The sequence below is a fragment of the Budorcas taxicolor genome, chromosome 5 (genome assembly GCF_023091745.1).
Source record: "Budorcas taxicolor isolate Tak-1 chromosome 5, Takin1.1, whole genome shotgun sequence".
NCBI classification, from domain to species: Eukaryota; Metazoa; Chordata; class Mammalia; order Artiodactyla; family Bovidae; genus Budorcas; species Budorcas taxicolor.
In genome coordinates, this window is record NC_068914.1 from 92,847,816 (window position 1) to 92,869,344 (window position 21,529).

A 21,529-nucleotide genomic window follows, 5' to 3' on the forward strand; every position below is an offset into this window, starting at 1 on the left:
CTTTAACATAAGACAGAAATATACTGAAATTCAATACCACTTAAACTCAAAAGCAACCTGAAATTAAACCACATGCATACACCCCACTTTCTTTCTGCGATGGAGGTTGCATTTTTCTTAAAGTTGATGCTGGAAAATGTGGTAGAAGAAAACTGGCTTTTCTTGAAATAAAGACCAAGCATTAGAAGATGAGCTTTTTGAGGGGAATGTTAAGCCCTACACTAAAACTGGAGGAACAATGAGAATCCAGAGTCTCTGTGGAGAGGGAGAAGCCCCTCGTTTATCTTCCTTGTCTAGCCCAACACTGTGGCTTGTGTCCGGCAGACCCCAGGGCAGGCCACCACGTAAGGCAGGGAGCCACGCAAGAAGTGCTGTGTGAGCCTCCGAAGGATGGACCACACGAGGGACGGACATCTCCTGGGAGACCTGTGTCTTTAGGGATCCTTGGATTGCTGGGAAATGCTGGGACTCCTTCTGTGAGGTCAGAAAAGACTTCTAAGATAGTCTAGATGCTAAGACTTCAAGGGTTTTAAATTCAGTGTCTCAGAAACTCCAGAGTGACCCCAGGAGCTGAGGTGCCACATCTGGGAGCCGAGGGAGGAAGGGCACAATGGGCCTGGAATGGCCAAGGTGTGGCCCCGTGACAGTGAGGATCACAGGAGGTCAGGGCCTCACCAGGTGGCACGCGGAGGGACACAGAAGGACGTGGGCATGACCACACTGACACTTGGATTGGTCACAACTTTTCATTTTAGTGTCTCATTATTTCTTTAAGATTGTCACATGTTTCTCTTTCTTATTTTTGGTCTTGGTGCTGATAAGGAAAGATGTCAGTTTTCATAAGCTTTCAAAAATTTACAAAATATTATTTTTTAAAAGCTACACTTTGGGCTTAGCACTCAAGGCTACAAACACAATATATATCAGTCATACACTGTACCTTCACACCTGGCGGCAATACCAACGCGTATCACCATTGCTCAGAGCCATAAAAACCTTACTGTGCTCAATGACATCCATCCCACCAGACTAAATGTTATACAGCAACCGAGCCGAGCCAAGCTTCTTAGAGTAAAACCAGCCATCTTGCTACAAAGAAAAATTTCTGGCTCTTGGCCCAACTGTTTCCATACCAATCAGCTAAGTCAACCCCTCTCTGCTTCTTTCCATTTCAAATGCCTGGGCTTCGGCCTTTTGAGGCAATTAGAACCAGATCAGTTTAATTTTACAACACTGATCTTAATTGTACAGCAATACAGTAATTTTCCCCTGAGAGTGTCAATTATTTTACAAATATTCTAAGTCCCCATTTATACATAAAGAATAGGCATGGAGAGGCTGAGCAAATAGCTTGTCCCTTGTCACACAGCAGATTAGTGTCAAGGGTGGGACATGAGCTCCCGGCTATTTCTATTTTAAGCCCCAACATCCTCTAGGAGGTCACCTGGCCCTGTGCACAGGGTCCCCACCCTCGCCACTCCCAGGCTCTACTGGTGACTTGCGGTCAGCTCTTCTGCAGGGCTCTGGACATCTAGCCCCCAGGCTTCCTCCTCAGCCTTCTCTGCTTTCTCTCTTATTCTGTTGCCTTAATGAAGTGTGTTGTTCCCAATATTTTATTTTACATGGGGAATTCACCAAAATGCCCTTCCAGCGGCAGCTGGTATTAGGTGTGGAGGGACAGACTTACAAAAGGCAATGGCAGGCATTCTTCTTTTGTGAACTTTGGACAAAATGGGGCTCAACATTTTATAGTTATCTTACATTCTGATGTTTTCAAGGAAAAAATAAAAATAAAGGCCTAACCATGAGGTAATGTTTACTTCTCTGCCACAACACTCAGGGCACCCCCTCAGATCTGGCAACAATTTAACATAAGGAAAGACTTTAGACCTTCACACCCTTTTAGTGAGAATAAATGACCTTAGCTCAAACTTTCCACAAAGCTGAGAAGTCTCCTAAGATATCACTCCATCCTTATCTTAGGTGGATCTGCACAAATGCCTCCAGCCACGTGTCTCGCAGGTCTCAACATCCCCACCACCCCTCAGCCCTGGTCTCCGCTTCGCAGAGCAGACCTTGATTTTCTTTTCTGGAGACCGAGCACCTTATGCCTCTTAAACAAGGGGGTGGAAAATAAAAGAAAGCAAAGGAAGCTATGTGGGCAAAGAAAATAATGCCAAATGCTACGTAAGTGGATTGTAAAGAAGTTTCACGAAGCTATCTCTGAGTTCACTCAAGATCTGCAGTTCCCCATCTAGTCGACAGCAAAATGCATGGATGGCCAGGGCCTCTGTTTAAGCAAGAAGAAAAATACCAATAGCATAAAACTGCCCTTCTAGTTTTGAAAAAATAGATTTGAGAAAAATGCTATGGGATTCGCTTTAATAAGCTGTACATTAAGTACACTTGTTTCTTCTGTCGCCACCTCCGGCCGCTTCTCTACAGCTCCGTCTTGTCACCAGGGGTCGGGCTGCCCCCCGCACTGTCCCCCTGGGGGCCACTGCTCTTTGCAGCGGTGAAAGACAAGGATGCCGAGTTTATGCAGTATCTTTTGCCGGTTGGACGAGGTCCGTCGTCGAAAATGTGCCCGAGGTGAGCACCGCACTGCAACAGAAGAACAAACTGTAGGTCAACAGTGTGTACAAAGCAGGCTTTGAGGGGAACTCGCAGTCGGCGGCTTAAATGGATGACCGGCCTGTGGAGAGATGATGGAAACCCTCGTGGGTGATTTCTAATCTGCCTGTCAATAGCTACAGAGAGGGTTTCTGGCAGGCTCTGCACCACATGCTGAGAATAAAACACACTAGAATTGTGCATATCAGAAATTATTTAGGAGCCACTGTATTTTTTGATCTGTGAAGCCACTCAGCCAGCTGAAAAATGACTGCAGTAATTTTATGAATTGAGTTGGCCCTTGATCTCCCCTTGTAAGAAACATGGCAGAATAAAATCTCCACCCCCTCCCACCAGCATTGCTTTTGGCTTTGGATGGATGGGTTTCAGATATGCAGAAGTCCACTGCAGAAGATACTGTGTAACTGGCAGTGACAGAGGTGTTGTTTGCTTTCATGGGCAGTAAAACTTAATATCAGAAAAGCATTGGATGTTCTTAGAGCCCAGTAAAGCAATGGCAGGGTGCAACAGATTTGCGCTATGGTCACCAGGACTGCAGCGTGGCGAATGGAAATGTCACTAGTCTACTAGTCTGGCCTTGGATAGGTGGGTACTAGGAGGGTTGCTTTCCTGCACGAACTGGATCATGTGGAGAAGAAACAAGCTGTCGAGCTCAATCCATGCTACTGACTATCCCCAAAGCGGGAAGGAGAAGAGGCGGAGAGTCCGGACAGAGGCAGAAGGAGGGATGGTTGGTTATGATGGTGTTTAGGAGAAATCCAGCCCAGAGAAAGTGTCTCCAAATAGGCTGGCTCACCCGTCTGCTGCTGAGTGCAGCTCCAGGAGACAAGCGCACAGGTCACACTTACTACCTCCCAGGGTAGTAAGGGACAGGGTAAAGGGTATGGAGACATTGCTGCTGCTGCTAAGCTGCTTCAGTCGTGTCAACTCTGTGTGACCCCATAGATGGTAGCCCATTAGCGCACATTTAAGCAGGCTACAAAAACATATCGTTTGTTTGTTATGTAACAAAGAAATCAAAGCCTGGGGCAAGTGACCCCCATTTATTCATTCCACAAATATTTATGGAGCACCCACTTTATGCCAGGTACTGTCCCAGACTCCAGAGGTACAGGCAGTGGCCTCGTGGAACTTACATTCCACTGGTAGAGACAGAAAACACAAAGGTAATAAGGAACCGTAAGCACAGTAGGTGGAAATAAACACTCAGGAGCAAACAAACAAACAAACCCACAAAAACTAAAACAGAGAGAAAGTGATACAGATTGTCAGATTGGGAGCTGACAGTTTAGGTGAGGTGGTCAACGGTAGTTCTCCCAGGGTAACTTTGGGATGAGAACCTGGAGGAAGTAAAGAAGCAGATCTGGGGAGAACATTTCAAGCAGATGGAAGAGTCACAGTTTAGGGAAGAATATGCAAGAAGGGGCATAGAGATGATTTATTAATTCTTCTCACTGTGCTCATTTGGTATATAAAACACTTATAAACTGCAGGGAAAGAAAGCAGGACTTGACAAGGAAATGGGGTTTTCTGTCCCTCCATACCAAACGGAGACGATGAGAGAGAGGTGAAGGATGGTGCTTATTACAATGGAAAGGACTAGAATCTCAGTTTCCCCATTGAAAGTGCTAAGCTCCATTCTCAAGGGCTCTCTATTATTAATAAATAGCACAAATAGCAACTTCGACTATATGGCACTTCCATGTTAAAAGTGCATTCTTATTTTACTGCCAACATACTGTGTCAGCTTATTAAAGAACTAAAAATGAACCCTGAACTGATTTGATCTATTGCCTGGAAAATATGAAACAGGCCTAAAAAACAAATCTTGCATTATTTTTCCACATTTTATGCAGGTTTAGGTAATATCAAGGCTGACAGCTCAGATTGCTTTTCCTTTCTATAAACAATTGAGGCCAAATTTTCAGGCATCAGCAGCTAAGATGCACCAGTGAAAATACATATGCTTACCCAATGGACACAGGAAAGCACCTATTTCTGCCTGCCAAAACAGTCAGTGTGCAGGCCAACAGGAACTGGTGCTCTCGGTGACCAGTATGTGTGCACAATTACTGATCTCACATGCAGCTCCAGCACTTTGATCACTTGGCATCTGAGAGGTGGAGTTTTCACATAAGAGCCTCAGATCGATTTTTTTTTTTTTTTTACTGAGAGAATGCAGTTATCTGGGCAAAAATAAATGATAGCGCCTTTATTAATCATCTCAGGCATATTTAGCGAATGGTTCTATTTATCTTACTTCAAAAATAAAGCATAGCAATGGTATACTTAAAGCCATTTCTTAGTATTTAGTGCCCAGATCATTCATACCCCAAATTAGAGTAATTTAATCTATTGGACTTGAGTTGGTTATCAGCGGGCAATTTCAGTTGCTAAATCTGACACTAGTTTTTTGGTTAAACAGTAAGAAAAACACAGATTCTAGATGTCCCTAATCCAGGCAAGAGAAAATGGGAGGGAGGTGAGGAGGAGAAATTAAAATTGGGAAAACGCAACAAAAATCATTCGCAAACAACTGTATGGGTTGGCGATGGGATGGGGTAGGGAAATCCTCAGAAAAGATGTGGGTCCCCTAAAAATAAGAGTGATTGCTTCATCATGCTTGCACAAGATATTCTGGAAGATTCACTCCAGGCTCACGTAAGTGAGGGAGGAGCAGTACAGTACAGTGTTAGTCGCTCAGTCGTGTCCGACTATTGGGAACCCATGGCCTGTAGCCCACCAGGCTCCTCTAGCCATGGGATTCTCTAGGCAAGAATACTGGAGTGGGTCACCATTTCCTTCTCCAGAGGATCTTCCCAACCCAGGGGATGAACCCAGGTCTCCTGTACTCCAGGCAGATTTTTTACAGTTTGAGCAAGGTGTTCATTTATATCTGTGCCACCACATACATGGGCCTCCCTGGTGGCTGAGTTTGTTAAGACTCTGCCTGCAATGCAGGAAACCTGGGTTAGATCCCTGGGTAGGGAAGATCCCCTGGAGAAGGAAATGGCAACCCACTCCAGTGTTCTTGCCTGGGAAAACCCCACAGACAGAGGAGCTTGGCGGGCTACAGTCCATGGGGTCATAAGAGCTGGACACAACTTAGAAACTGAACTACCATCGCCACCACATACATGCCCATCTGGCTGCCTGTAAAGTTGTAAGACCATTTGTCTGAAGGAAGCCTAACCACACGGTACCATTTCTGCTTCCTCCCAGGAACACCCAGTCTCCCATAAAAGTTCAGCTCAGTTCAGTCGCTCAGTTGTGTCCGACTTTGTGACCCCATGGACTGCAGCACGCCAGGCCTCCCTGTCCATCACCAACTCCCGGACCTTATTCAAACTCATGTCCATTGAGTCAGTGATGCCATCCAAACATCTTCATCCTCTGTCATCCCCTTTTCATTCTGCCTTCAATCTTTCCCAGCATCAGGGTTTTTTCCAGTGAGTTGGATCTTCTCATCAGGTGGCCAAAGTATTGGAGCTTCAGCATCAGTCCTTCCAATGAATATTCAGGACTGATTTCCTTTAGGACTGACTGGTCTGATCTCCTTGCAGTCCAAAAGACTAGTACTCAATTTCTTTTAAAAGTGCACAAAGCTTGAAGGCTCCTCCCTGAGGGGAACGCACATGGAGCCCATTCTTTCCACCTTCTACCCCTGGTGGAAGGCTGGGATGATGAATGGAAGTTGTCAGTGACACACTGTTTCTTTAGCTGCCTGCGAGCTCTGCCTCCCCTGCCCCAGCCAACTGGCAATGTGTTGGGCTCTCTCAGCACACCTGGTTGTAACTGAAACAAACTGGCTGCCCAATGAAGAAATCTCTGAAACCTGCTGTTAAGGATTTATTTCAGGGTAGCATCTTCGGTGTGCATTTTGAAAGTTGTTTTAAGGTAGTTATGTATTTCTTTCTTTTATAGGTAAAATACAAACTATGACAGAATATTCTAGCTCTCATTCTGAGGAAGCATGAGATAAGCATTGTTCAAAAGAAAACTTTTAAATTCCCACAGGAATCCTTTATCACCTAAGCCTCTCACTCAGAAAAACTGGCAACTAAAGAACCTGCAGAGAACAAAAGGAAAGGATGCCCACCCCACCCCCCACATCCAAAAAAAGTGATTGGGCATCAAATTTAACATAATTCCTTAAAATCTGACTGCAATTCTCAATTGTGTACATAAGAAACACAAATAGTGCATTGAACCCAGTTACATATTTCTGCACTGATGTATTTCCAACTGTCTTAGAGGGTTTTCTCCCAGCTATTCCTCGGATGTTTTAGGCTTTATTGTTGTCATTTTCTCTTAAGTGTTTGATCTACAAGATGAAGTGGTTTCAAAGCTGGGCTTTTACACTTGGGCGCATGGGGTAGGATGGGAAGGAGAAAAGAGTTTTAAGAAGAAAAGCAATTGACTTTGCCAGTAGTATCCTGTTTTCTCCCACCGTTATTGAAGACACTTGTGCCTAAGTAGGGCTCTTTTCTTCTGTGCCTGTGATATTAATCTTTTGCCAAGGAAAGGTTTGTGAAGTCACCAGTTTAGCATTATGATTTTACTGAAAGATCAAGAAAAAGAGAGAGGGGGCTGTGAGTCTGAAACCCTATTGTAACACATGGGTATCTTTAATCATCAGCAATATATGAGTTGTCATCTGCAAAAGATTAATAAGGTTTGGGGTTTAACCCCAAACTGTTCAACTCTTGAAAAATACTTTGTGTTGGTGGATATTTACCTTTCTGTTGATTTGGCTGACTTAGAACAAATTAATAATGATCTAAAACAAACTAAGGGACTCTACCATAGATTCAAACAGTAATAGCTGCAGTCATAAACAGAATCCAGCTTGGGTAAACTCAGGCTTCTGGTGGTTTCCTCAAAGATTATTACAAAATGTTTGGTGATTTATTGGTCTCCCATTTGCTGCAGACGTAGAAATTTGATCTAAAGAAGGAAGAATTCCCCAAGTATTTCCAGGAGGGACTTATCTTGCTGAACTACAGCTTATATCAGGCAAATCTTACCTCTTTCCACTGAATTTAAATTCCTGACAATGTTGCTTAACAGGCTGGGGTTGGAGGTTTAGGGAGACGCTGTCAAGCAATTATTGATAGTCATCAGTGAAACTGGATTAGAAGCAACATATTTTTATCACTAACTAAAAATGTAAGTTATATAAAATTGAGGAAAATTCTTTATAACTGAGAATTGTTAGGAAATTGCTACAGCCAGGGGGAAGATACCGATGTATGCCCACCCCAAAGTGGGCAGATTTAAGATAAAGTTCCACTTTGGAAGAGATAAGTGGAGTATTATTCCTTAACTTAGTAGATAGAATGGTAAAAGAAAACAGGTACAGTTGCAATGAACATCAGAATATAAAGGGTAACCATTTCCCTTCAGCAGCAGGAACCCTGATGAAGGAAATAAAGCTCTACTACCCCTGCCTATTTTCTGTGTTGTTAACTTAAAGATCAGGTCCTAAAATCACTGGAAGCACAGAGATTCTTTCAGAAGGACCTGACTGTAATATTTCTCTGGAAAGTGATTACTGTACTGAATAAATCTTAACTTTCTCAATAAAAATTTTACTAAAATATTACAACCTAAGATGTCACTGGACACATGGTAAAGCTACAATGTAGTATAAAGAGGCAGTAGGCATGGCTGCCAATGTGTTTGTCATTTCTACCCAAATATGGGGCTTTGGGGGAGCCTGGTGGGCTGCCGTCTATGGGGTCACACAGAGTCGGACACAACTGAAGTGACTTAGCAGCAGCACCAGCAGCTGCTGGCTCAGACAGTAAAGAATCGACCTGTAATTCAGGAGACCCAGGTTCAATCCCTGGGTCAGGAAGATTCCCCTGGAGAAGGGTACAGCAACCCACTCTAGTTTTCTTGGTTGGAGAATCCCAAGGACAGAGGGGCCTGGTGGGCTACAGTCTATAGGATTGCCAAGAATCAGACACTGCTGAAGCAACTTAACATGCATGCATGCACCCAAATATGAGGCCTAACTGCATGGTGTGATTCATATAACCATGAAGAAGAAATAGGGAAGGAAGAGAAAGGAGGATGGGGGAAGGGAAAAAAAGGAGAAGCGGAAGAAGAATTCTAAGTACCAAAGCAAGAATTAGAGACCCATAGACCAAAAGAAGTCACCATATTGCCTTGCAGGCAAGTTGAGTCTACTGGTTTTATCCACAGAAACTCAGTTTATTAGTGTTAAGTTGGCAGTAAAAGGGTCTTCTTGTTTAGATGCTCCATCTTTACCATAAAGAAAGAAGCATTCCACATAACATGTCCAACTGAAAATGTCTCTAAGATACTGAAAACAACTAGCAGATTCGTCATAACACAAACTCCTTTGATGCAATTCAGTCCAGAGAAATGACAAGCCATGTAAACTCAAAACACAAGAGTTTCATTAAGAGGAGAAGCAAATTAGATAAGTTACCATGTTCACATCCAAAGGTTTAAAAAAAAAATATGGGATAAGTTGCAAGTAGAAGACTACATAAACTGAAAGAATAAAAGGTAAAAGAAGATAAACTGATAGTGAAAAACAGTATTAAGGATGAGAAACCAGGAAGTAAGATACAAGCAGTTTCTCTAGTATGCTGCTGCTGCTGCTAAGTCACTTCAGTTGTGCCAAGCTCTGTGCGACCCCATAGATGGCAGCCCACCAGGCTCCCCTATCCCTGGGATTCTCCAGGCAAGTACACTGGAATGGGTTGCCATTTCCTTCTCCAATGCAGGAAAGTGAAAAGTGAAAGTGAAGTCGCTCAGTCGTGTCCGACTCTTAGCGACCCCATGGACTGCAGCCTACCAGGCTCCTCCGTCCATGGGAGTTTCCAGGGAAGAGTACTGGAGTGGGGTGCCATTGCCTTCTCCGTTCTCTAGTATGGAAACCATTAAATCAGTCCCCCCACCCCCCCCCCCATGTCAAGATAAAAAGGATGAATGAGAAAATGGAAAAGAAAAAACTAAAGAAAACTGTAAAACAAAAGAAAAATGAATTTCTGTATCAAGCACAAATTAAACGGCAAAGAAACTGAAAGGCAAAATACACACTTTTGGCTCTTAGTGAGCTATTAGCCCCAAGTGGGGCAGACAGGCCCACTCTGTCCACATGGGGAAGATTCCAGCAAACATATTCTTTGGGGCTGGAACCTGATTATTTTCTATGTGGCACTTACTTCCCAAAGCATGCACTTTTGCACATGCATTAATGGAACAAATTTCCCTCCCTTTCTCTCTACGTTTATGAAAGAAACAGAACAAATATCCCTTGCTCTTTTCTATAAATTTAAGACTTTTATTTAAGAAAGGGTCAAGCACTTTCTGGGCTTTCCAGGTGGCTCAGTGGTAAAGAATCCACTTGCCAATACAGGAAGCAAAAGAAACATGAGGAGGAAATAGTAACCTACTCCGGTACTCTTGCCAGGGACAACCCCATGGACAGAGAAGCCTGGCTACCGTCTGTGGGGTCGTAAAGAGTCGGACACGACTGATCACACACACATCACGCATCGTCAGCAAGATGCACTTTCTTACGTGAGAAATAAAGGTGGTGGAAAAAGAGGCTGAAAAGGAGTATTAGTGCTTTACCCAACTGTACCCAAAGAACAGTAACAGTCACTAGGCCTTTAACCAAGGGCTGAGAGCTATGCCTGGGTTAGTGTGGTGTCTGTTATGAGTGTTGCCTAATTTGGGCACAGTTTGTGGTTTTGTTCCTCTTTGGTCCCCACAAGACACCTTCCTAAGGGTCTTATCTTGACTACTACTGATGTCACCTCAGCGGCTGGCACAGAGAAATGAGGAAGTGTATTCCAACTGTGAATTTTAAGAATTAGTCACAAAGACTTTAGAGAGTAGGCCCTGAAGGAAAGGTCCTATCTTATGCCCCACTTTTTCTGTCCCTTTTCATATGATTTTCATAGAACTCAATGTTTGAAAATAGGTTCTGAGTGAAAAAAAAAGGAGCAGTCATAGAACAGCCTTTAAGGCAGCTTTAAAAACTAAAGGGGAAAAAAAAAAACCCCACAACCATCAGCCTTAAGGGAGGTTTACTAAATACTATGTGCCTAAGTTATAAATGACTGTGCACCATCCTATCTTACTTTTTTGTCAAATGTTTTAGATTCCTGAGTAGATATTCGCAATTTGCTTTTGTGGAAGTTATGCAAAATAAACATTCAATTGAATCCAGAACTGAATTGAATTAAATTAACTGCTGGGGGATCATGGGATTTGTTTTTTTGTTTTTTTCTTATTTCAATGTGACTTTTTATGGTGCTTGTATCTATCTACTTATCTATCCATTTGAGCACCATAAGAAGCTCTGGAGCTAAATGCCCACATTCAAGTTTCAGTTCAATCTATGAATATTTATACAAGTATAACTGCACTTCTTGTACCTCAGTTTCCTCCACTGTAAGATGAGACAGAATAACATTATCTACTCAGAAGGTTACTGTGAGCATTTACCTGGGAAGCTTTTAAGAACATTGATGTTCAGACCTCACCCAGACCAATTAAATTAGAAATCTCTGAGGGTGAGACCCAGGATCAAAAAGTGCCACTTTCTCACTTAGACTCAGATCTGAGAAATGAGGGTGAACTGAAAATGTGACTTAGATAAGATATAAAGCCTACTTTTTCAAGGGAGAGAGTGGTCCTCATACTTAGAAGACAGTTCACTTGCCAGCTTTACTTAAAAAAAAATAAAATGAAATAGAAATTCATCAGATGGTTAGGTTCAAACCAATCTTCCTCCCTACTTGGTAGTAAATATGCCACCTCCTCCCTAAAACTCCTGTGGCTGATGAACAGGGTTAAAGGGCAGGTAGAAGAATGCTGAGGGAGGCTCACGTGGCAATCCCTCTGCTCTCACAGCTGCCTGACGGTGCCCCTCCACCTCTAATTTGTACAAGAGACAGCGCCCAGCAACGCACTCTAGCATCAGTGAGTTTCGGTACCATAGCACTCGGATTTACATTTCACTCATGTAAAGCAAAGTAGAGCAGGATGACCTACTCTGGACTAGAATGTGCAGTTGCTCTAGATCTATGTACAAGAAGGTTCTGGCCATGTCCCTGGGTTTAAGTTCAAGTTTCTTGATTGAGATGACAGATTAACTATATTTTTGCCTCCTCCTCAACACATGTTCATTTCCCATTAGATCCGGCACTGATTCAGTCAGAGGAGAGTGAAAGGAACATCCTTAGACGTGAGGATAGGCCTATTTCTAGGAGACCTATAGAAGGAATTATTTTCTCGCACGTTCTCTCTCTGCCCTCGCACAGCCTGCCACTAAACTTCCTCTTCCTACTGCTGTTCTCCAGCCTCCCTCCTCACATCCATCCAAGGAGAGACGTTTCTGGGGTCTTTGCTGACCATGTTGGGATCATTATCATTAGAGGTATGATGACTGAACAGTGAGCACACAGAGAGTGAACGTCAGATCACCTGAAGTCACGTAATGAAATCTTCATTCAGTTCCCCACTGTACTGAGTCAATGAGAAGAACTTTTCCAACCAATGATTTTGTTTACTAGTGTTGAAGACTGACATTTAATAAGACTTGCTAAACTCCTCAAGACTGAGATATCATGAGGACTTGACAGAGACCTCATTGTGTTTGTCTGTCGCTTTTGTGATGGGTCAATTGGCCTTAGTTACTACATTTAGCACAACCAGGAGCCTTGGAAGTGTTTGCAAAGCAGAATGAGCAACATTTTGGGTTTTTAGGTGGGGTACACCGACCTGAGAGCAGCTGGTCTCCACCCTGTGCATCCCATAGGAAAAGTCATCTGTGAATGTCACCGCATCAGAATTGATCACGTCGTGGAATGAAGGCCAGCCTGGGGCAGAGCACGCACAAGAACCGAAACAGAAAGAGATACAACCATGGGTTAGAATGCAATTCTAAAAGGAATACTAAGCATAGAAAGGAAATCTCTAGTATATGAATCATGCTTAACTTTTTCAACCTGAAAAAAGAAAGGCCAAAGACTGAAGGTTAAAGTATTTTGCAAAAATGCAACTATTTTTTAAGAATAATCTTTTCCTCACATCCAGATTATAGCTGCATTGAGATTTATGTTTTGTGAGACTCTCTTAGAACACCCAGTAGTTTTGAGCACATCCCCCAGACTTACAAAGCTCTCTTTCACCATTTCTGCTTCTTGTTCTTCTCTTCAGAGTCATTGGGCATAGTTCGGAACCACTATGAGTTTTACACTGTGCTTTTTTTTTTTTTTTTCCAAAACACAATCCAACTGGTCTGGCTGTTAACTTTAACTATTCCATACTTCTTTAATACTTCTTTAGTACTTAGTTTGGATAGTTAAGGGCTTCCCTGGTGACTCAGATGGTGAAGAATCTGCCTGCAATGCAGGAGACCTAGATTGATCCCTGGGTGAGGAAGATCCCCTGGAGAAGAGAATGACTTAACCACTCCAGTACTCTTGCCTGGAGAATTTCATGAACAGAAGAGCCTGATGGGCTACAATCCATGGGGTCACAAAGAGTCAGACACAACTGAGTGACTAACACTTGGATAGTTAAAATATATATTTTTAAAATTCTGTTGTTTCCATCTTAATATAATTTCTCAGGAGAAGACTCTTGAGAGTCCCTTGGACAGCAAGAAGATCAAACCAGTCAATCCTAAAGGAAATCAACCCTGAATAATCATTGGAAGGACTGATGCTGAAGCTGAAGCTTTGAAGCAAATCCTTTGGCTACCTGATGCAAACAGCTAACTCATCGGAAAAGACCCTAATCCTAGGAAATACTGAGGGCAGTAGGAGAAGGGGCGACAGAGGATGAGATGGTTGGATGGCATTACCGACTCAACAGACATGAGTTTCAGCAAATTCCAGGAGGATAGTGAAGGACAGGGAAGCCTGGCATCCTGCAGTCCATGGGTTCGAAAAGTCAGACGTGACTTAGTGACTGAACAACAGGAAGTTGTCTGGAAAGCACAAGTGCTATCTACTGATGGGCAAGAGGCATGCTCACTTCATAGGACAGTCACAGAGCAGTATTCCTCAGGAATCTCCAGGTAGCACCTTCTCTCAAACAGCATCTTGTTCCAATTTTCATTTATTCTAGTGATTTTTAAAATATGCACACAGCTTTTAAAAACTCAGTGGTAAGTAGACTTTCAGATTGTACACATGTTTATGGGTGTACCCAGGTTTTACGTTCAGTACTTATGGGCTTGTTTTTATATGTTTCCAGAAAATATGTCTGGAGTTACTGAGCTGAAGTCTGTATTCCTAAAATGATGAAAGAGGTGCAATGTTGCTGAATTGCTTCTTTTTCAGAAGTGAAATTTTTCCTGTAGAAAGGAGGAAGCCCTTTGAAAGCAGAGTACTTTGTGTTAATACACCTATTGAAAGAAAACAGAATGCAAATTTCAACAATATGATTTCCAGTTTCAAACAAAAACAAATTAGCTCAGACCAGGTTTTTATAATAAATTCCCTCAAGCTCCCCGCCCCGCACTCCCCTCATGCAACAGTACAGCTTTCATAGTGCGAGATTTAACACCCGGAGTTTAAACACTTTCCAATTTTATTTTTGGGGGCTCCAAAATCACTGCAGATGGTGATTGCAGCCATGAAATTAAAAGACCCTTACTCCTTGGAAGAAAGGTTATGACCAACCTAGATAGCATATTGAAAAGCAGAGACATGACTTTGCCAACAAAGGTCCGTCTAGTCAAGGCTATGGTTTTTCCAGTGGTCATGTATGGATGTGAGAGTTGGACTGTAAAGAAGGCTGAGCGCCGAAGAATTGATGCTTTTGAACTGTGGTGCTGGAGAAGACTCTTGAGAGTCCCTTGAACTGCAAGGAGATCCAACCAGTCCATTCTAAAGGAGATTGGTCCTGGGTGTTCATTGGAAGGAATGATGCTGAAGCTGAAACTCCAGTACTTTGGCCACCTCATGCAAAGAGTTGACTCATTGGAAAAGACTCTGATGCTGGGAGGGATTGGGGGCAGGAGGAAAAGGGGACAACAGAGGATGAAATGGCTGGATGGAATCACCGACTTGATGGACGTGAGTCTGAGTGAACTCCGGGAGATGGTGATGGACAGGGAGGCCTGGCGTGCTGCGATTCATGGGGTCGCAAAGAGTCAGACACAACTGAGCGACTGAACTGAATTCCTTGATTTTAATTCAAGATTGCTACAAATCACCAAGAAAACCTTAACTTAGTAGATATAGGCTAATAGTCCACAAAACCCAATTATGCTAAGAAACATCAATATCCTTAAGAAAACTCATTTCTCCCCATTTTCTAAATTCCAGAGAGACTCTCAACATATTCTGGGCTACACTATTTGGTTTTTGATGATTACTTGACACATTTCAATGCTCTTCTTTGTTTAACGACAGAAGCACCAATCAGTTCAGTTCAGTCGCTCAGTCATGTCCGACTCTTTGCGACCCCATGTCTGCAGCATGCCAGGCTACCAATACTAAAGAGAAACTTAGTGGTGATGTTTTAAAGTGAAAGTGAAGTCGTGTCCAACTCTTTGAAACCGAATGGACTGTAGCCCGCCAGGCTCCTCCGTCCATGGGATTTTCCAGGCAAGAATATTGGAGTGGGTTGCCATTTACTTCTCCAGGGGATCTTCCCAACCCAGGGATCAAACTCGGGTCTCCTGCATTGCAGTCAGACTCAACCATCTTAACCACCAGGGAATCCCAATGTTTTAAGATATTGAAAAATAATTTATCTATGAAAAGGAAGAGAACATTCTGGTTTTTGTTGAAAACCTTCCATGTCTTGTTTGATTACAGTTTATAGCAAATAATATTATGAGGAGACATATTTGATTCAGCAGTAAACAGGTAAAGACTCAGGAGGTTTCGTTTTTTTAAAAAAATTTACCATAAAGCTACCACCCTCCCCCCACACACATTTTTCTATTTCTAGAATTTAAAATAGATCCAGAGAAATATATATTCATTTCCCATGCTTACCCCTGCATTTTGTGTATACTTATCTTGTTCTGCTCATCACACTAGATTTGTGATTTGTTTTCATGCTTTCTCCCTGTTTAGGTGGTGAGCATTTTGAAGGGAATTGACTTCAGTATATTCAGAGCTTCCCATGATATACAGTACAGATGTACAGTTGAGATGTTTATTAAACTGATTTTCAACTTGGCTTATAGAAGAAAGTGGAATGAATATTTATAGTACATCATAGAGTCCATAAGAGGAGAGAACATAATCATACTCCTTTACAAAACCAGATTAAGGAATATCAGTTCTAATTTCTCACTGGACTATCCAATTTGGCTCAATTTCTATAATTAAGCCTCTCTATCCAGGTGAAATATCCTTATTATTTATTTAAGGTGGTAAAAACACATAACGATCATCTAGGTTACTCACTTTACTGGGTTGTACAGGGAGAGGGTTGGGGAGCAGAAGGAATATTTATTTGTCAGCCTTACTCAGGCAGGAAGTGGCAAAGCCAAAACTAGAATCTGTCTTAATCTACAGCTGATTTAGTCTAGGTGCTCTACTTATGTTCCACTTTCTTCCTCAGTGAAGGGCTTGAGAGGTCAATCATTTAAACACTCTAGCAGGAAGGAAGTTGTTGGTTTTAAGAATTATGTTTACTGCTAGTCTGGATTAGTTGATAGATACACTGTTGCACTTAAGAGCTGCTAGGTGGAAGGGGATAGTGAATGGGTACCCTAGACAATACCAGTTCCCGCACCTTCTAAAGACCAAACCGTTTAAAGGGAAAGTCCAAGAGTAATGATGTAAATGATGTCATCTAGTTTGGGATATAGGCAAGATTTGTATTCATTTATCTAAAACAACCAGGAAGACTTAAAAACTCACCTTTAGACAATAATATTGAGAAAATGATAAGCTTTATTTGGGGTTTCTTCCTTCTAATTTTTCTCTAAAATTGTGAATCACTGCCTACTAAAGATTTTGGGGAGGGGAGAGAACTGCTTTCAAATGAGCTATGAAACCATACAGCTATACATTTTGCTTCCATCAATTAAATATTCATAGAATTTTCCAAAAGACTATTTAAGAGTTGAGCAGGGTGATCTGGAGTGACATGGAGTACAGGTTCTCAAAAGACTTCAGTGTTTCTGGGAACACTGTTGACACTTGAATAGTTTTTGTTATTTACCATGGTGCTATCTAAACACTGGAAGAGACACTAAGCATCCCCAAATTCAGAGTCCCTTTGCACTGTAGAAGAATTATAGCTTTCAAGCAGGAATATTGGACATGTCACCCACATCTCAATTGGTGGAGGCTGACAAAGAGAGCCACGTTGAAGTCTATAACTGTATATGATGGAACATATTTCAAAAGAGAATCATTGGTCAACTTCATCAGTAAGGTGAACAAAAGAGCACGTTGAGCCCTTTTGCTGCATCTCTCAGAACAAGCAAGCTCTATAGAAAGAGAATCCATCAGAAAGGTAAGTCCTATTGACAATCAAACTAAGAAGGACCTTCACCCAAGAATAAATCGTCTTATGGGAGAGAAGCCGCAGTGATGACAGCACTTTGAAAGCAGAATTCCCTCATCATGTGAAAGTATTTAAAGGAGGAACTCTTCACTGCTGTAAAAATCCTCAAAGGAAACCCTGCCCCCACTCCTAATAATAAGGAAAGTGCTTCAAAGGGTGATAGGCAAAGACTGAAGCAATCTGGGTCTTGTTGAGAAAATTATCTTGAGCAAAAGAGGGGGGGATGTGTTTTTGTCAGTTTTGACATTAAAGACAGATCATCCATCCTCCTTTCTCTAGGATTTCCCTTTTGGTCTTCTCATCTAACAAAACAGTATTTGTTTTGGATGCATTCCATATACTTTTTAAAAGAAAAGTCATGTGAAAACCTGTATAAACAGAGTTGACTCACCCTATCCCCAGTACATGCTTTTGTTTCTATTCAAAGAGTTTGGATATGGGCTGATTATCATTTTATTTCCAAGACCATAAACTGTACCTTTTAGATATTAGCCTATTAATATCAAGAACAACTTATATTCAATAAATAATTCTCCTTTCTAAGAATTCTCCTTTCTCAATAGCAAGTAACTACAAATACTACACTTCATACCGACAAATTGGAATATGGCAGTTCTGCTTCGATTTTATCCAAACATCAGGCCAAATTAATCTGCAGACATAACTTGGTGTCTATGGTATATGCTGGTATAATGTGATGCAAATCCAGGATATGTTCATTTACATCTTGAATGTAAGAGTAAGTGATCTAGTTTATTAACAGTAGGTCATTGGTGCTTGCTACCACCTACATTAAAATGGATTTTTTTTAGATTGCAGTAGGAAGAATGATTCCTGCTGACTCGTAATGTAGCTTAACAAAGCTGCTTTAAGTCTACTTGAACCTGGAATTTGATAGTGATACAGCTCTCCAAAAGTAGTGTACTGTTCACAGATTTAAAATGTTTCATTCCAATTGCCCCCTGAGAAAAACTTCCTTAGCTCTCTCTTCCAACCTTTTCCTCCTTCCTCTCAAATATCTTCAAAACAAGTTGTTAAAACTAGCAACAGATTATAAACAAGCTGAAGCCAATTCCATCTGTACCATGTCTAGAAAAAGTGGCCCTCATTCCTTTACTCTTAATTTAACAAGGATGGCTATACAGCTTCCTCTTCCCCTACCCACTCCCTCAACCCCCAGATAAGATTAGAAACCTCAGTAAATTAGCTACATGACCCATCAGTAGAACACAGCAGAAACTACCCGTGACCAAGGATACATTGAATTGAAATATAACGACAAGTATTTTGTTATCTTCAAATGCAAAAATAAGGCCACTTGGGCTTGAGTGATGGTTTAATAATGATGATATATACTTGAGCATGGTTTTGGTGAGACAAGTTGGAGATCTGCAGATAGAATTTTCTACAGATAGCAATTCTCACAGCTCTATAATTCTAGGACCGTATGTCAAAATTTGTAGCTTGTAGTTTCTCTGAAACCAGAAACTATTAACCTCACTGACCAATATATACCTTATTAGCGATCTCAAGCCAAATAATAAAACTCTCTATGGAGACCTCCTAATAATAAAAATGGTTTGAAGCTTAGAGCTCTGATTCTTGCCCAGTTATTCACTTCAGGTATAACTTGAATAACATTTTTGAAAGGATGATTCTCTATTCCCCCTCAAAGACCCAAAAGTTTAATCAACCAAATGCATGCATGTAGGAGAAGACCAAACAGTGCACGATGACTCAGTGCAATGTTCCCTTTCAATTCTCCCCACCTTGTAGACAATCATGTTTAACAGGCTTTCTATTTATTTCTACAAAATATGCCTAGGCTATCTGATCCCTTCATTTTAAATCTGTGCTGTCCAATACAGTAGTAGCCAGGAACATGTCACAAGTCAAATTACAATTAATTAAAATTGAATAAAATTTAAATTTCAGTTTCTTTGTCACACTAACCACAGTTCAAGTTCTCAACAGTTACATGTAGTTAATGGTGATGACACTGGACAACACAGGTACAGATATAGAATAGTTCTACCATTATTTTCCACAAATAGAAAACATTTCACCATTGAACAGTGCTGTTTATGAACTATAAATTGATTCTTTCTTGTGAATTATGATTTAGTATTCATATTTACACTATCTCCCCTTTCTTCCTCCTTCTAATTTTTATAGTTACATTCCTTTTATTGATAATTCTTTTAAAACCTTCTTTGGTAACGTCTGTTTCTTGAACTAGAATGTAAAGTTGAATAAAGGCAGGGAGTTTGTTCATCTCTGTATGGCTAATTGGGCTTCCCAGCTGGCACTAGTGGTAAAGAACCTGCCTGCCAGTGCAGGAGACCTGGGTTTGATCCCTATGTTGAGAAGATCCCCTGGAGAAGGGCACAGCAGCCTGCTTCTAGTCTTCTTGCCTGGACAATCCCATGGACAGAGGAGCCTGGTGGGCTACAGTCCTTAGGGCCCCAAGAGTCGCACACAACTGAAGCGACTTAGCACGTATTGCCAGCACGTATTGCCAGTTACTTAAAATAGTGCCTTCAACATAAGAATGTTATTTAATAACTATGTAACGATTGAATGAATGCATGACTATCCTATAACTTAATACTGTTTGGCTCTCCTTAGTGCTCTGATCCTCCCTCCATCTACTCTTTCCTGCCTTTCCAGTGCCTAACCTTAATTAAGTCTTCCATGTTTTTATAGATTAATCCTAAGAGTTGAAAATGAGCAAGCAGCCTGTATATTATTATGACTATACATGTATTGCTTATTGCAGAGCTGAAGTGTTCTGGGATTATTTTTCCTTCTGGATGGTCCAATTGTCATAATCTCAGAATGCTTAAAATCAAACATTTTCCTGTTTTTACATTGCATCACATGTTAAAAGGCATGCCACGTTTTCTACTGTCTTTTAGACTGTGATTTTCATTATACAATTGTACAAAATTTTTCTGTAATTCAGTATTTCAATTTTTGAGTTTTTAATTATAAATATTTAAAACACATGCAAAAGTTTACAGAATATAATAGGCATCCACAATTTAACAGATATCCATATCTGACAGATAATAATTTAAAAAAATATTTGCTTCAACTTTTCTCTTTTTCTAATAGAATGAAATGTTACAATTATAGCCAGATCTGCCTCCAACCTTCTTCCCTATTCCTATACATCCTGGTACCACAAAGATAATCATTTATGTACCATTCCCAACACATGTGGAGAAGGAAACGGCAACCCACTGCAGTGTTCTTGCCTGGAGAATTCCATGGACAGAGGGGCCTGGCAGGAATAGTCCATGGGGTTGCAAAGAGCTGGACACGACTGAGCCACTGAGCCATCCCCCAACACGTGTTCTGATTCATTTTCTGCAGTGTAATATCCATAAACAATATATAATGTTCTAAGCGTTTAATGATTTATATAAATGACATCAAATCATGGGAACCTTCTGACGGATTATTTTTTCACATTATTCCTGGCCTCCAGTTATTCTGTTTGTTTTTACATTTTGTGTGTGTGTTTTTTTAACAGCAACATCTTATCTTTATATATGAGGTATTTCAAATACCCCTGATAATATGAATCAGTGGGTTGTTCTATTTTAGCTTTCCTATTATTCTCTAAAATGTCTCTGCTTTCTCTAGGGTAATTGTTCTCTCTGTCTTGGGTTTTGTTTTTCGTGCTCTTGGTTTTCTTGGTACATCAATGGTGATCTTTGGCCATTTCTCTCTGAGCATGGAGGTCTGGGTCAGTTATCTTCTGCAGCTATACTATGCAAGGTCCTCTGCTTTCAGGTACAGTACAGGTTTGTTTCCTTACTAGTCTTAACTCTGAATAGAAAAGCTGACTGGGAGCTCTGTGAACACAGCTGATGCCCAAGAATTTGTTAGTCCTGACTAAGGTCCATCTAGTCAAGGCTATGGTTTTTCCTGTGGTCATGTATGGATGTGAGAGTTGGACTGTGAAGAAGGCTGAGAGCCGAAGAATTGATGCTTTTGAACTGTGGCGTTGGAGAAGACTCTTGAGAGTCCCTTGGACTGCAAGGAGATCCAACCAGTCCATTCTGAAGGAGATCAACCCTGGGATTTCTTTGGAAGGAATGATGCTAAAGCTGAAACTCCAGTACTCTGGCCACCTCATGCGAAGAGTTGACTCATTGGAAAACACTTTGATGCTGGGAGGGATTGGGGGCAGGAGAAGAAGGGGCCGACCGAGGATGAAATGGCTGGATGGCATCACTGACTCGATGGACACGAGTCTGAGTAAACTCTGGGAGTTGGTGATGGACAGGGAGGCCTGGCGTGCTGCGATTCATGGGGTTGCAAAGAGTCGGACACGACTGAGCGACTGAAC

General features: G+C 41.5%; 1 protein-coding gene across 2 annotated transcripts in view; it reads right to left on the reverse strand.

Moving 5' to 3' along the window:
- Positions 1–2,365: 2,365 nt before the first annotated feature.
- MSRB3 (methionine sulfoxide reductase B3) overlaps positions 2,366–21,529 on the reverse strand; it is a 180,120-nt gene continuing 160,956 nt past the window's right edge. For both annotated transcript variants that reach the window (XM_052639631.1, XM_052639632.1), the window contains exons 6-7: positions 12,406–12,503; positions 2,366–2,604 (exon numbers count right to left, since the gene is read on the reverse strand). In XM_052639631.1, coding sequence (XP_052495591.1) covers positions 2,440–2,604; positions 12,406–12,503 — 263 coding nt within the window. In that variant the 3' untranslated portion in view covers positions 2,366–2,439. The remainder of the gene's footprint in view (positions 2,605–12,405; positions 12,504–21,529) is intronic.